This window comes from Beta vulgaris, chromosome 9 (genome assembly GCF_026745355.1).
Source record: "Beta vulgaris subsp. vulgaris cultivar EL10 chromosome 9, EL10.2, whole genome shotgun sequence".
Taxonomy (NCBI): Eukaryota; Viridiplantae; Streptophyta; class Magnoliopsida; order Caryophyllales; family Amaranthaceae; genus Beta; species Beta vulgaris.
In genome coordinates this window covers 43,954,936-43,968,445 of record NC_079210.1, presented here as the reverse complement: position 1 = coordinate 43,968,445, position 13,510 = coordinate 43,954,936, and the positions used below count along the sequence as shown (strand labels likewise).

The window sequence follows — 13,510 nt, the reverse complement described above, 5'->3', positions numbered from 1 at the left end:
ACTTATCTTTATTTCTTAATTATGGTTCCCAACTTTCTCTCTCTAAATTTCTTAAGAAGTGTGCCCTTTCTCTCTGTGTCACTTATTAAAAAACGGAGGAAGTATCTAGTACAAGATTATCTACTTGTTGTGTACTCTGTAGGAAATTTGTCAAAAACAACCTTTTTAATACAGAGTATTTGCGAGAAACAACCTTTTAAAAAAATTGGCAAAAGAAGACCTTAAAAAGAAAATATTTTTCGAGGAATAACCTCGACCCATTTTTCGGCATTGACAAAGTATTTTCCAGAGTTGTCTCGTTCACACCAATTATGTGGAGTGCACGTAAACTACATCTCTTATGTTTCAATCCTGTTTTTCTCCATATTTAGACATTGACCAAGTATTTTCCGACGTTGACTTCACCAGTATATGAAGGAAAATTGGTTGAAACATAAGATATGTGGATTACGTGCCTTGCCATGTTTGGTTTAAGTGAGTCGAAGCCGCAAAATTATTGAATAATGATAATGATCAAGGTTGTTTCTCGCAAAAAAAATATTTTTAAGGTCTTATATTGCTAGATTTTTAAAAAAAGTTACCCCTTGCAAAAACTTGTATTTAAAAGATTATTTTTGACAAATTTTCTTACATTAAATTGCCTTTATTTTTCTTTTTTTTTTATTATTTGTATATTTTTCATGATCAAACGTTGAATTTTGCTTGCGAATGTAAAGATTTATTTGATATGAAATCTTATTTTTCTACTTTAATTTTACTATATTTTGCTATTTTTTTGAAAAATCTGAGTTGTCTTTATGGATTTTAAGGAGGTTTTGAGGTTTAGAGGAGAGAAAAACTAGATGAGAGTGGTTTTTGGAGTGGTTTTGGGGGATTTGAGGAGAGAGAAAAAATGAATGAGAGAAACTTTCGGGAATTTGAGATAGAAAAATGGATGAGATAGATTTAGGGAGATTTTTTTTACTTAATGGTGGTTGTTGGTATTTATATAGTATTTTTTCAGTTTTTTTATCTTTCTCATTTTCCTATGCGCATCTCCAAATACATATTTTTGTACTTAAACATTTTTCATTATATATTAGTAAAAATTATAACGATTGAGCATTAATAATGTACTAATTGAGAAGATTCTCTCTAATTATGAATAGTGTCAAGATTATAATTGAGAACAATAAAAAAACAGAGGGTGTAGCTGTATGTAGTGTAGCTGTATGTAGTGTTGACAAAATATTACCCAACCCGTCAACTCGATCCGAACCCAACCCATTAATAATGGGTTGGTTGCTTTTAATTAAATGGGTCGATCTGGCCCAATGCATTTAATTAAATGGGTTGGGTCAGGTTAAAAATTTCAACTTGATTTTCAACCCGTTTAACCCATTTATGAAAACAACATAAAAATTTAACTCATTTTAAAGTTTAAAAAAATTGGACTAGTCCATATAGAAAGTAAAAAGGTAAAAAACACTAAGGGTGCGTTCTGTTCAACTTAAAAAATTAAGCTTCAGGTCCAATAAGTTCAGGTAAGTTCAGATAAGTTCAGATAAGTTGCAATAAGGTCTAATAAATGCAATAAGTTCCAATAAGGTCTAATAAGGTCCAATAAGTTTCAATCAGGTGCAATAAGTTCCAATCAGATCTAATAAGGTCCAATAAGTTCCAATCAGGTCTAATAAGGTCCAATAAGGTCAAAATAGTCAATGTTTAATAAACGTTTGTATTATTGTCCACTATTTTGTTATTCATAATTTCATATCACTATTAGCGGATTATGTTATTATTAGAATTTTAAATAAAGTACCACAATGATCATATAGTATTATACTTGTATTAGTGTATATTATTTTATTATTTATTTGTATTATGTCTATTATTTTTATTATTTATTTGTATTATGTCTATTATTTTATTATTCATATTACTATTAGCTGATTATGTTATTATTAGAATTTTTTATTAAAGTACCACAATGTATAGTATTATACTTGTATTATTGTCTATTATTTGATTATTCATATTGCTATTGAATAATATTATAATCATGGTGAAATAATAATAATAATTATTATAATTACAATATTTTGCAATTCGTCTTTAAATAACTAGAGATAACATGTTTTCGTTACTAATAACTATGAAAGATATAAATGTTATCAATTAATTGCTTCATTATCATCACTGGAGTATCTTTCTTCATCGGAGTATCTTTCTTCATCTTCTACATCATCTTCTTCAATCAATACGTTTTCTTCATCAACAGCCAACCATATTTCATCTGCAATTTTCGCCCGAGTTATCTCCATATTCTTTGTTCTCGTCTTGTCAGTCAAATTTAAATCAGCTCTTGGTTCCATGGTTTCAACTACTTGCGAAACTGGAATACCTAAATCATGTAAACGAATAAAATTATGTAGCGTGCATGTTGCCACGATGATATCCAACTGGTAAGCATCATCCATCTTCGGCATCATTCTTAGAATCTTCCATCTATTTTTTAGTACACCAAAAATTCTTTCAACAGTCTCACGTAATAAAGAATGTCGATAATTAAAATGCTCTAACTTTCCCTTTGGTGGAGGACCATTCCTAAATTCAGGAGTATGAACTCTCAAACCTTTCTCTTGATATGGACTCAAATACCCGGTAGAATTTGGATATCCAGAGTCAACCAAATAATATTTTCCTGTGAACATGTGCACAAACCGCTTAAACAATGCCTCAAAACCGCTGTGTCATGTGCACTTCCTTCGAACCCGACACAAATGTACATGAAAAGCATATCAAAAGAACAAGAAGCTCATTCATATTTTTACGAACTCATTCATATTTTTGTGATGATTAACCATCACAAAAAAAAATCATATTTCTGTGATGATTAACCATCACAGAACAACCCCTACAAAATTTATGCAAACAAAATCACCAATAACTAGCAATGTAAAAGGAGCCAGACATATCTGAGCTATGTACTTTACAATTCACATACATTCAAGCTTATTTAAGAGTTGAGCACAAACTGAGCTCAAATCCAAGCTTTCAACCTAACTCAAGAGTTTGTACAACTCAATTTGTCTACAATCGTAATTTACAATAATATACAATTTTGGATATACAACTACCGTCGTAATTGCTTGATAGTATATTCGAAAAAAAAATAGAAACTTTTATAATATCTGATGCTCGAAGAAACTTTTCTTCTGATTAATATAAGATTCATTTACATCTCAACATGCAAGATTATTTCTCCCTCAAAAATAGAATGAACCTCACTGTACAATAAAAAATGCAAGACTTCTCCCTCAAAAGTATAATGAACCTCACCATTAACAATTGAAATTCGCACATAGAACAATTAGAATTCTCTAACAATTAAAATGCACTAACAATTAATATTAACCATCACAGAAATATAAAAGAAAGTACCTCAGATCCAGACAGTAGGTGGCAATGGTGGTGAAAACTGGAATGCACAGGCGCGACTAGGGATGGCAAATGGGCGGGGCGGATGCGGATACCCCTAAATCCACACCCACCTCCACCTAAATTTTCCATACCCACCACCTACCCGCCAACCATAGCGGGTACAAGTTTCCATATCCACCTCCGCCCACGTGGGTATAAGGTTATACCCACACCCGCTCCACCACCCAAGTGGATATCCATTACCCACTTATACCCGCCCATCACCTAGGTGGATTTTCCACCCGCCCACCTGATTATTTTCTATATATAATCTATTATATAAATTAGTTATTACAAACATCAATTTCAAAGAAAACAAAATACACATTCTTAGTATTCATATTTCTTAATTATTTTTTACAATTTTTTAGATTTATGAACATAATTCTTTATTTTATAAAGGATAAATTAGTAAATATTATACGGGGCGGATGGATAGGGGCGGGGCGGGCGGATATTGGGCGGGGGGGTGGATTTGGGGCGGATGTGACCTCATATCCACCACCTACCCACCACCCATGGCGGATTTGACTTTTCGTATCCATACCCACCACTACCCACCAAAGTCATATCCATACCCGCCCCAACTGGGGCGGATGCGGTGCGAAACCCGCCAAATTATACCCACCTGCCACCCCTAGGCGCGACGTACGGCTCACAAGCTGCTCAGGTGAAGAATTGAAGGACGAAGAATGGCTTCGTGTTATGCAGGTTTTGAACAAAAAAAAGAAAAAACAGAAGGAAGAAAGGAGAAGAAAGGAGAAGTAATGAGAAGAAATCTGAGAGGTGTTGAAGCTACTGTGACTTTGAACATTTTTTTCTCTTTCTTCTAGTAACATTCAAATAAATGAAAGGTGAAGAAAGCTGAAGAAATGAATGAAGGATTGTTGTTAGCAATAAATGTTCAGCTTATTTTCATTGATTAGGAAAAGGAGAATCAGGCCCATAATCAAGCCCTTTACAATGAAAGTTCACTGCCTTTTGCTCAGCTTAGATTAGTAACTACTAGTATTTTATAAATTTAATTTTTTGATTTTCTACTAGTGTTTTATAAAATTAAAACAACACTATTAGATATATTAGTGATGAAAGTTATGTATAAGCAAATATATAATAGTAATTTTTTTGTTAAATTAATTATCATAAGAGATAATTAATAATTATTATTTTAAAGGACGAATTATAATAATTATTATTCCATAAAAAATTTTGAGGGTAGTATTTACGTTAGTGGTAATATTTATGTTATTCATGGTCAATGTTTTGTCTAATAAGGTCAAATAAGTTTCAATCAGGTTCAATAAGGTCTAATAAGTTTCAATCAGGTCCAATAAGGTCTAATAAGTTTCAATCAGGGTCAATAAGTTCCAATAAGGCCCAATAAGGTCAATCAGGTCCAATAAGTTCCAATCAGGTTCAATCAGGTCCAATAAATTGATTATGGAGTTGTAATGGTGTTGATTTTGAACAACAGTTGGATTGGGTTGGGTTTGGGTTGATTTTGAACAATATCTAGCATATGGGTATGTAATGGCTTAATGTTAAGTTGTTGACTACTGTTGGTTTATAATATATTTTTGTTGTTTTATTTTTTTCTAGAAATGATACGAAAAAATTAAACGGGTTGACCTGAAGGTTGACCAGTTTATCATAAGGTTGTGTTGGATTATAATTCCCAATCTGTTTAAGTTAACAGGTTGGGTTGGGTTGGGACGTTGGGTTAAGGAATTCTCAACCCGTTAACCCGTCAATCCAACCTGATTTTGACCCAACCCGACTCATTACCAACCCTAGCTATATGTAAGAGAAAGGGGGATCCATATAAGAGGGACATGGACTCATACATAGACCTTAGTCCATTATATATTATTGGGGAATGGTCCTGTGACTCAATTCAGGTTGAGCTGGATCACATAGTATGATAGTACGGCTTTGAGCCTTAATTGGGCTTGTGAAGTTAGGCTACGTTTTCGGTCGTAAAATGGTTAAAGAGGTTGATGAGTTAAGCGAGCTTGCCTTTAGTGGGCTGATTCATTTGGGCCTTATCTTTTAGAGATGACCCATTATACCTTGAACCTAGTTTAGTGGAGCTTGTTGGGTCTCTGGGTGAGTGACACGTATAAGGGCAGCCTAGAGGAAATTCATCTTACCATGGGTTCCCGAAAGGAGACCCATATATATATATATATATATATATAGGGATAGGATCCGCTGAAAACACCTCTTAATCTGAAAACTGGAAACAAGGGTAACTTTTAACCCCTTTAGGGTAACTTTTAACACTTTTAGGGTAACTTTTTTCAGTTTTGGGGTAACTTTATTATATTAAGAGTAGTTCTATATATTTCAAGGATAACTTTATTTATTATAAGAGTAACTATTACCATTTTTAGGGTAACTTTTACCATTTTTAGGGTAACTTTTAGCAATTTTAAGATAATTTTATATATATTTCAAGGGTAACTTTTAGCACTTTTAGGGTAATTTTATATGCTATAAGAGTAACTTCTTCCACTTCTAAGGTAACTATAAAAAAATATCAAAACAACAATAACTCGATTTATCAACACTTGCAATAACATTCAATTTCGCAACAACAAATGCTTGATAAAGAAAAAGCAAATTAACTATCAATAAGAATACAAGAAATTAAGAATTGTATATTTCTGGTTCGATATGTGATTGTCAAAAAAAAATCATGCATGGATTCATCATCATTGATATAAACATATCTCTTCATTTTTGTCCAGTGCAATCAAAATCTGCTACAAATAATTCAAATAAATACATTAATTATGAAAAATGTGAATGATCTTTCAAAATTCCAAACCAAACAGATCGAATTTGAAGACGGCAAATAATTCAAAAATTAACCACAGAGTTCATCAAATTACTTATAGGATACATTTTCAAGAAATTATGGACAGAGTAAGCAGTAATGTACAATGGACAATTTACTGTAGCGAATTTACTTCCAATATCACATTCTCATTCTTGATATTTATTTGCACAGCTCTTTAGAAATGGAAAATGAAGATCTCAGCAAGCTTGTTTTCAGAAATGGAAAATGAAGATCTCTTGGCAATTTCGATTGAAAATTACTAGATTCATCCAATCTATATTAACAAGCCTATTTCATTCATGAAATTGGATGAAGAACCTAATCAAAGGTGAGATTCGAGAAATGCCATAGATCAAAATTGTACAACCACTTTTAATTTGAAAGAAATATTTCATTCAATCTATATTAACAAGCCTATTTCATTCATGAAATTGGATGAAGAACCTAATCAAAGGTGAGATTCGAGAAATGCCATAGATCAAAATTGTACAATCACTTTTAATTTGAAAATTGAAAAGAAAAAATACAACATGAAATAATTCATACTTCCATTTCTGAAGTTGCATACGAAATAGCAAAGCAATCTCGAATCAGATGCATGAAAGTTGATAAATTTCTATCAATATCATATAATCAACAATTAAACCTATGTAATTCATTGAATTAAAGATTATGAAATTTAGAAACGAACCTTTTAAATGAAAATATTTCATTTAACAGAGGAAATCTTACTCGAATTTTCATCTCGATTTCTGAATTTTCGATTTGCGTTCTTGCATCGCTCCTTCAATTTACGTTTTCGATTGATTGTTATATTTTTGTTCTCGCATGATTTGTGATTGGAAAATCGGCAAGTTTTCTCAAGTAGTTTCAAGCGAATTTTGTTTTTCATGGTTCAAAATTCTGCAAATTTCTCTTGGATTTGCTGATGATCAAGTTTTCTTTTCCTAGAAGGAGAAAGGAGAAAGGAGAGAGGAGAAGAGGAGAGGGAAAGTTTGATATGGAATAAACGAAGGAGAAAGGAGAGAGGAGAGAGAAAATTTCTGAGTTTCAGAAGATAAAAGAATATATATATATATATATATATATATATATATATATAGGGGGGAGTTCCTGTGAGAACCCTTCTTATAATGAGAACCTATCTTTTAATGAGAACTCACATTTTCAACCCTTAGATTTTAACTAACAGTCTAGATTAAATGCTAATACTACATCTTATCGTTTGCTATACCCATAAAACAATTAAATCTTTTCTCTCTCCTACCCCTTTGTCTTCCCCATATTCTAAGAAGCTTTGATTTTGTCTTCGTGTTATCACCGCCGGCAAATTCATCAAACAACAATTCTCTCACAAAAGTATGTTCCATATACCCCATAATACACCTAAAATCTTTTTTTTCTCTCTCATACCCCTTAAAATCCCCTTATCCCTTTACTACTCTCTCTTTAAATTTCTGAATTCATTTTGTTTATTGGTATTTGTAGCTCCAGATGCAGATACATCTCCAACAAATTCGACAGTGAATCAATCTCACTTATCTTCATCCTTTAGGTTTTGTGAATCAGTCGATCTTTTCTTGAAATAGTATATTTCTCTCAATTCTTATTTTACTATGTTAGGGTCTTTTTTTTTTGATGCAGAAATTGAGGTAATAGTGCGATCTCATGTCGTTTTTTTTTCAAATAGGTATGTTTCAAATCCATAATTTTTGTTTATTGTAGCACCATAATTTTAATTTCAGTAGTTAACTTAATTTCTCAACCTCTCTATGTTCTTTAAGATTTAGAAAATTGGTTTTTTTTTCATATAATAGTGAGATCTATCCCCTGCTTAGTATAATCGTCTTCAAGCAAGCCAAATTGACACTAGTTTAAGAGGTGATTGATAATACTGTTTTTTAGGTAGTGGATTAGTTGGTACTACTATACTAGTATACAGGTTGCTTTTCTAGATCAAAAATCAGTATATTGTAGTAGATGAGTGGGTACTAGTATACATGTTGCTTTTCTTGATCAAAGCCAACATCTACATCATATATATTTGATCTTGTTGCATTGGATTTGATTTTTGTTGATTAGCTGCATGATTTCCAATGCTAAACCATTGGCAAGTGACAGGGTATAATAGAAAATTGGTTGCTTTTATTGGATATTTGTTAAAACCTATTAGCTCAAGTGGTAGAGCACTATGCAAATGCATAGGGGATGTAGGTTCGACTCCTACATAGGTTGTCTTAAAACCTTGTGGTGTGACATTTTGAGCAACAACCTCCTATGATTGATACATGCCACTACCTTAATTGCTTAAACATATTAGGATTACTTATTTCGTAGATAAACAAGCAGTATTTAGAGAAAAAGGAGGTATAAGAAAAAACTTAAGAGAAGATTACAAGAAGTCAGCATTCCTAAAGAATCATGTACAGAGTATTTAGAGCAAAAGAGGCACTAAAGCCAACATCTGAGTGAAGAACAACTACACATAGTACACCATGTAGGCATGAGTAGAGCCATGTAGTTCAACCTAGTTTATAAATGGCAGCAACATGTGTAGTAGATATGTAGTAGAGCAAATAATATTAAGAAATTCAAGAGTCATACTTTTTAATATGATTTGCCGGCGGTGACTAGATAAGTGGCACATTTTGCACATTTGAATTACATATTAATGATCATGAAGCAGAGCAAATAATATGATCAATAATAAGACAAATTACTTCTTCATAAGACAAATAAATAAAAATAAAAATAAAAAAATGTGTGAAACATACTTTTGTGAGACAGTGAGAGAATTGTTGTTTGATGAATTTGCCGGCGGTGATAACACGAAGACAAAACCAGAGCTTCTTAGAATATGGGGAAGACAAAGGGGTAGGAGAGAGAAAAGATTTAATTGTTTTATGGGTATAGCAAACGATAAGATGTGGTATTAGCATTTAATCTAGACTGTTAGTTAAAATCTAAGGGTTGAAAATGTGAGTTCTCATTAAAAGATAGGTTCTCATTATAAGAAGGGTTCTCATAGGAACTCCCCCCTATATATATATATATATATATATATATATATATAATATATATATATATATATATGTTTAAGTTCATATGAGAACCACCCTTATGGTGAGAACCACTCATTTTTCCTCATTTTACGAAGATTTTGATCATTTCATGACATTTTTGCTCATTTTTTGTTTTACTTATTTTATGATTTTGCTCATTTAACAATTTTGTGCTCATTTATCAACGTTTTTGCTCATTTTATGTTTTGCTCATTTTACTTTTTTTTCTCATTGAACTTTTTTATGCTCATTTTATGTTTTTCTTCTTTTACATTTTTGTACATTTTACGTTTCTAATAACTTGATGTTTTCTACTCATTTTATGTTTCTGCTCATTTGTTACTTTTTTGCTCATTTTAAGAAGTTTTTACTCATTTTAAGTGGTTCCCGCGATTCTCACCACAAGAGGGTTCTCACTAAAACCCAACCCTATATATATATATATATATAATATATATATATATTATATATAATATATATATATATATATATATAAACTCTGTTTGGCAAACTAGTGGATAGCTAATAACTTATCATATTAGCTGGTTTAAACTAATTGATTATTAACTATTTGTATAAAGATCTTGGGTTCCTTAAATCCCAATTTTCTCCATATAATCCCGCAAATTTTATGTGGGTCTTTTCTCCATATATAAGTATGGCCCCTTAAGTTGGTGGGTCGGTCTTTGGGCCTGCTATGGCTTCATCCTTTATAAAGTCTCCGTTCAATGGCACTAATTAAACTGCTTTCCCAGTCCAAAGCAATAATTGGTATTGCTACTTTGTCATTGTGTGTCTATTTAGGATTTCAAATCTTTTTGGGAAAATTTCATAAAATTACCTTTTATAATCAATTTTTTTTAGAAAACTATCTTTTAAAAATTTTCATTTAAAAAAATATCTCATATAACAAATTTCTTTCAATATACTACCATTTTACTATCAATGGGGTTAAATCACAATAATTGAATCGCTAATTAATTGTTTTTCTTTCTTCCCCTCTCATTTCTTTTCTCTTTTCTCGCTACTCCACTAGCAGCAACACCTATGTCGATTGTCAATTGTCGATTAGTATTAAATTTAAATGTAAAATGGTAGTATACTAAAAAAGTTTGTTATATAAAGTAGTTTTTTGGAAGAAAATTTTTAAAAGATAGTTTTTTGAAAAAAGTTGGTTATAAAAGGTAGTTTTTTGAAATTTTTTATGGGTATGTTTAGTAAGATATATATATATATATATATATATTTTTTTTTGACAGGATGTTTAGTAAGATGTGATAGTATTAGACTCGTTGTTTGTTTAACTGGCTCCAATCTGGAAATTTTATTTCATAGAAGTCGATATCTTGTTTTTAAAAAATCAATAAAAAACACATATAGAATAGTTCGAAACTAAATTTGTGAGGCTAAGTCAGAAAAGTAAAATCAATGGAACAACAAGGTTTTTTTAAAATTAAATTTTACTTATTAATTTAAAATCACACGACGTTACAATATCTACAGTATATGTCAACACTACACATAGATATATAATTGAAATAATGTACAATTTTAATATGGCAAAACCACAACCGTTGATGAGATGTAACACTTCTGAAACCCTTATTTTTCACATCGTTGTCTGATGCAGCCTTGTACGAGAGAGTTTATCGATCTTTTGTAGTTTTGAAGTAGAATTAAAGTTAATTTAAGTGATTGTAAGTGGAGAGTCGGACTGAAGTTTATTATAAATAATAATATAAAAAACTAGTAACAAGAAGGGAAAAAAAGGTATTTTCTTTTCAAAAGAAGAAAAAATGGGATCATCACTACTCAAAAGGATAGCGATACCCCTTATAATTTGAAAATAAAATTAGAGTTTCGTGGAAGAAGAGAGATAAGAGAGAAAAGAAGGTAGAAGGCGCTACATAAATTTTATAAATTAAACGTGGAACTACAAGTTATGAAGGTAGTAAATTATCAACTAATCGAAAATCTCTATCTTTAAATTTTATCAAGATTGTCGTAATCACACGAGAGCAAGTTGGAAAAAAGCAGAAGCCCTATAACATATATTGTTTTTGAGAAATCCTACTACTTCATCTATTTTCCTTAATTCCTGTGATAAAAACGAGAAGTGAGCATTATATTATGGAACGGAGGATGGAGTAGATAGTATTATTATTGCAGAGAAGTTGGTAGAAAATTTCATGCTTTTTGGTGCTCATTCAATTATTAATGAGCTAACATTTTCGTTGGTCCACACATAAATTTTGTTAGAAATTTATCATTTCTGAAGTTTTTGATGTAGCTTAACCTATACTCCTATCCGTCTAAAGTCTTTTGCCGATTACTCAAAGTTTCTCAATCTCTTATGACATGATTTTGGAGGCTTACTCGTCACTATGTACCTAAAAACCAAAATATCCCACCAAACTTGTGATAATGCACAAGAAATAAACTTGATTTTATAACTCTGGTAACTCATTCATTTTGCTACGTATGGACTGCAAAGAAAGGACCACGTCTAGAAAGTTACTCCTAATGTACGAGGAAGGCTTAGTTTATGTATGCCATAATTAAGTTGTACTTCAAAAAATTAAATTGAATTTGTCCTGCAATATCTCAGTAGAAGTTTTGATTGGCAAGTGTTTCTTCTAGATTTTGCCATTTTGGTGCCAGATTTTCTAGAGAACAATAACTTATCCATCTCTCCCCAGTTTGAGTAAGATTCAGTTGCTTTCCTTCGTATTAGAATTTAGATCTTGATTTCAAATATATAAAAAGGTGAAAATGTATTTAACGATCCTTTTTATAGGCGAATCCTTTCATCCTTTTAAGTAAAGAGACGAAATGAATCCTAGACTTCTATAAGAAAAATAGGAGCTCATCACTAGACCCAACCCAATTCTTCTGTGCATGTGTACTGTGTCGTCGCATAAAATACGAAAGTTCTAAGAAGTTTCAATTTGACTAGCTTAAATTAATGATTAAAAATAAGAGTTCAGTCGTTCTTTTGTATTTGGAAAAAAAACAATACTCTTCTAGAAAGAATTGTCAAATGTAAAAGTAAACATTTATTAAACCAAACGTGTAAATTTGCTATGACTTCTCAAACTAATACCACTTAAAATATGTACTTGAAGCTGATAGCTTAGTAGTATATATCTTTCTTCGCCAAAGTTGTTCAACTTGTTTTTCCTCAAAAGGAAAAAGAGTTAGGCAATGTTGCTTGGGAGATATGAGTACTAAGTGTTATTTTGGGTACAATTTCAGTTTAGTTTAGTTTAACTTACTTAAGTTTTATTTAAATTATCTATTTTTCTCTTATGAAATTAATTCAACTTATTTCCATTTAGTTAAGTTTAGTTCAACTCGCTTGATTTTAATTCAATTTAATTTAGCTCAAAACAACATGATTTGAATTGTACTATAATAATATTATTGGAACCAAGGATGTCTTGACCTAGGGTCTGTTCTCCCCAGCTTATTTTCAGTTCAGTTCAATTCAGTTCAGTTCAATTCAATTCAGTTCAGTTCATATCAGTTCAGTTCAGACTAGTTTAGTTCAGTTTAGCTCTTGACAATACTTTTACTCTCACATATCACTATTTATTTCATTTCAGTTCAGTTCAATTCAGTTCAGTTCTATTCAGATCAGTTCATTTCAGTTCAGTTCACCTTTTTTATGCTGAAGAGAACAGGCCCATAGTGGTTAAGATTGAGGTGTTGTGAACGATAGGTCACAGGTTCGATTCCCACATCCCTTCTTTGTACTTTGTACCTCTTTCATGGCTCATATGGATAAAAAAAATATATTATTGGAAGTTTGAATAAAAACAAAATACTACATGAAGTAGTATGAAGTTGTGAGGTAGAGCCGTAGAGCAGGTAGGTGAATTAAGGGCCTGTTCTCTTCGGCATAAAACAGCTGAACTGAACTGAACTGAACTGAACTTATCAAAGCTGAACTGAACTGAACTGAACTTATCGGAGCTGAACTGAACTGAACTGAACTTATCAGAGCTGAACTGAACTGAACTGAACTGAACTGAACTGAACTGAACTGAATTGAATTGAATTGAATTAAATTGAATTGAATTATATTACATTGAAATAAATTGTATGTAATAAATATATAAATAATATTTTAAACAATAATAAT

At 31.3% G+C, this 13,510-nt stretch overlaps 1 protein-coding gene across 5 annotated transcripts; it reads right to left on the bottom strand.

The window, feature by feature from the left end:
• Nucleotides 1-2,023: 2,023 nt before the first annotated feature.
• LOC130589971 (uncharacterized) lies at nucleotides 2,024-9,335 on the bottom strand. Of its 5 annotated transcripts, none has more exons than XM_057391657.1 (2): nucleotides 9,079-9,335; nucleotides 2,024-2,745 (listed from the first exon to the last, which is right to left on the bottom strand). In XM_057391657.1, the coding sequence occupies exon 2, from the start codon at nucleotides 2,691-2,693 to the stop codon at nucleotides 2,154-2,156; it is 540 nt and encodes a 179-aa protein (XP_057247640.1). In that variant the 5' UTR covers nucleotides 2,694-2,745; nucleotides 9,079-9,335; the 3' UTR covers nucleotides 2,024-2,153. The 5 variants fall into 5 exon arrangements, 3 of the variants coding, with proteins under 3 accessions (XP_057247640.1, XP_057247639.1, XP_057247641.1); XM_057391656.1 differs by lacking the exon at nucleotides 9,079-9,335 and adding an exon at nucleotides 6,996-7,379 and having other exon boundaries at nucleotides 2,024-2,683; XM_057391658.1 differs by lacking the exon at nucleotides 9,079-9,335 and adding an exon at nucleotides 3,424-3,869.
• Nucleotides 9,336-13,510: the final 4,175 nt, after the last annotated feature.

What these genes read in the sequence shown, in the direction of transcription:
- LOC130589971 (XM_057391656.1), bottom strand. Translation starts at nt 7,017, where the DNA reads ATGAAATATTTTCATTTAAAAG. An exon ending in GAAATATTTTCATTTAAAAG is followed by an intron (nt 2,684 to 6,995) that starts GTTCGTTTCTAA and finishes ACATGTTCACAG; the next exon opens with GAAAATATTATTTGGTTGAC.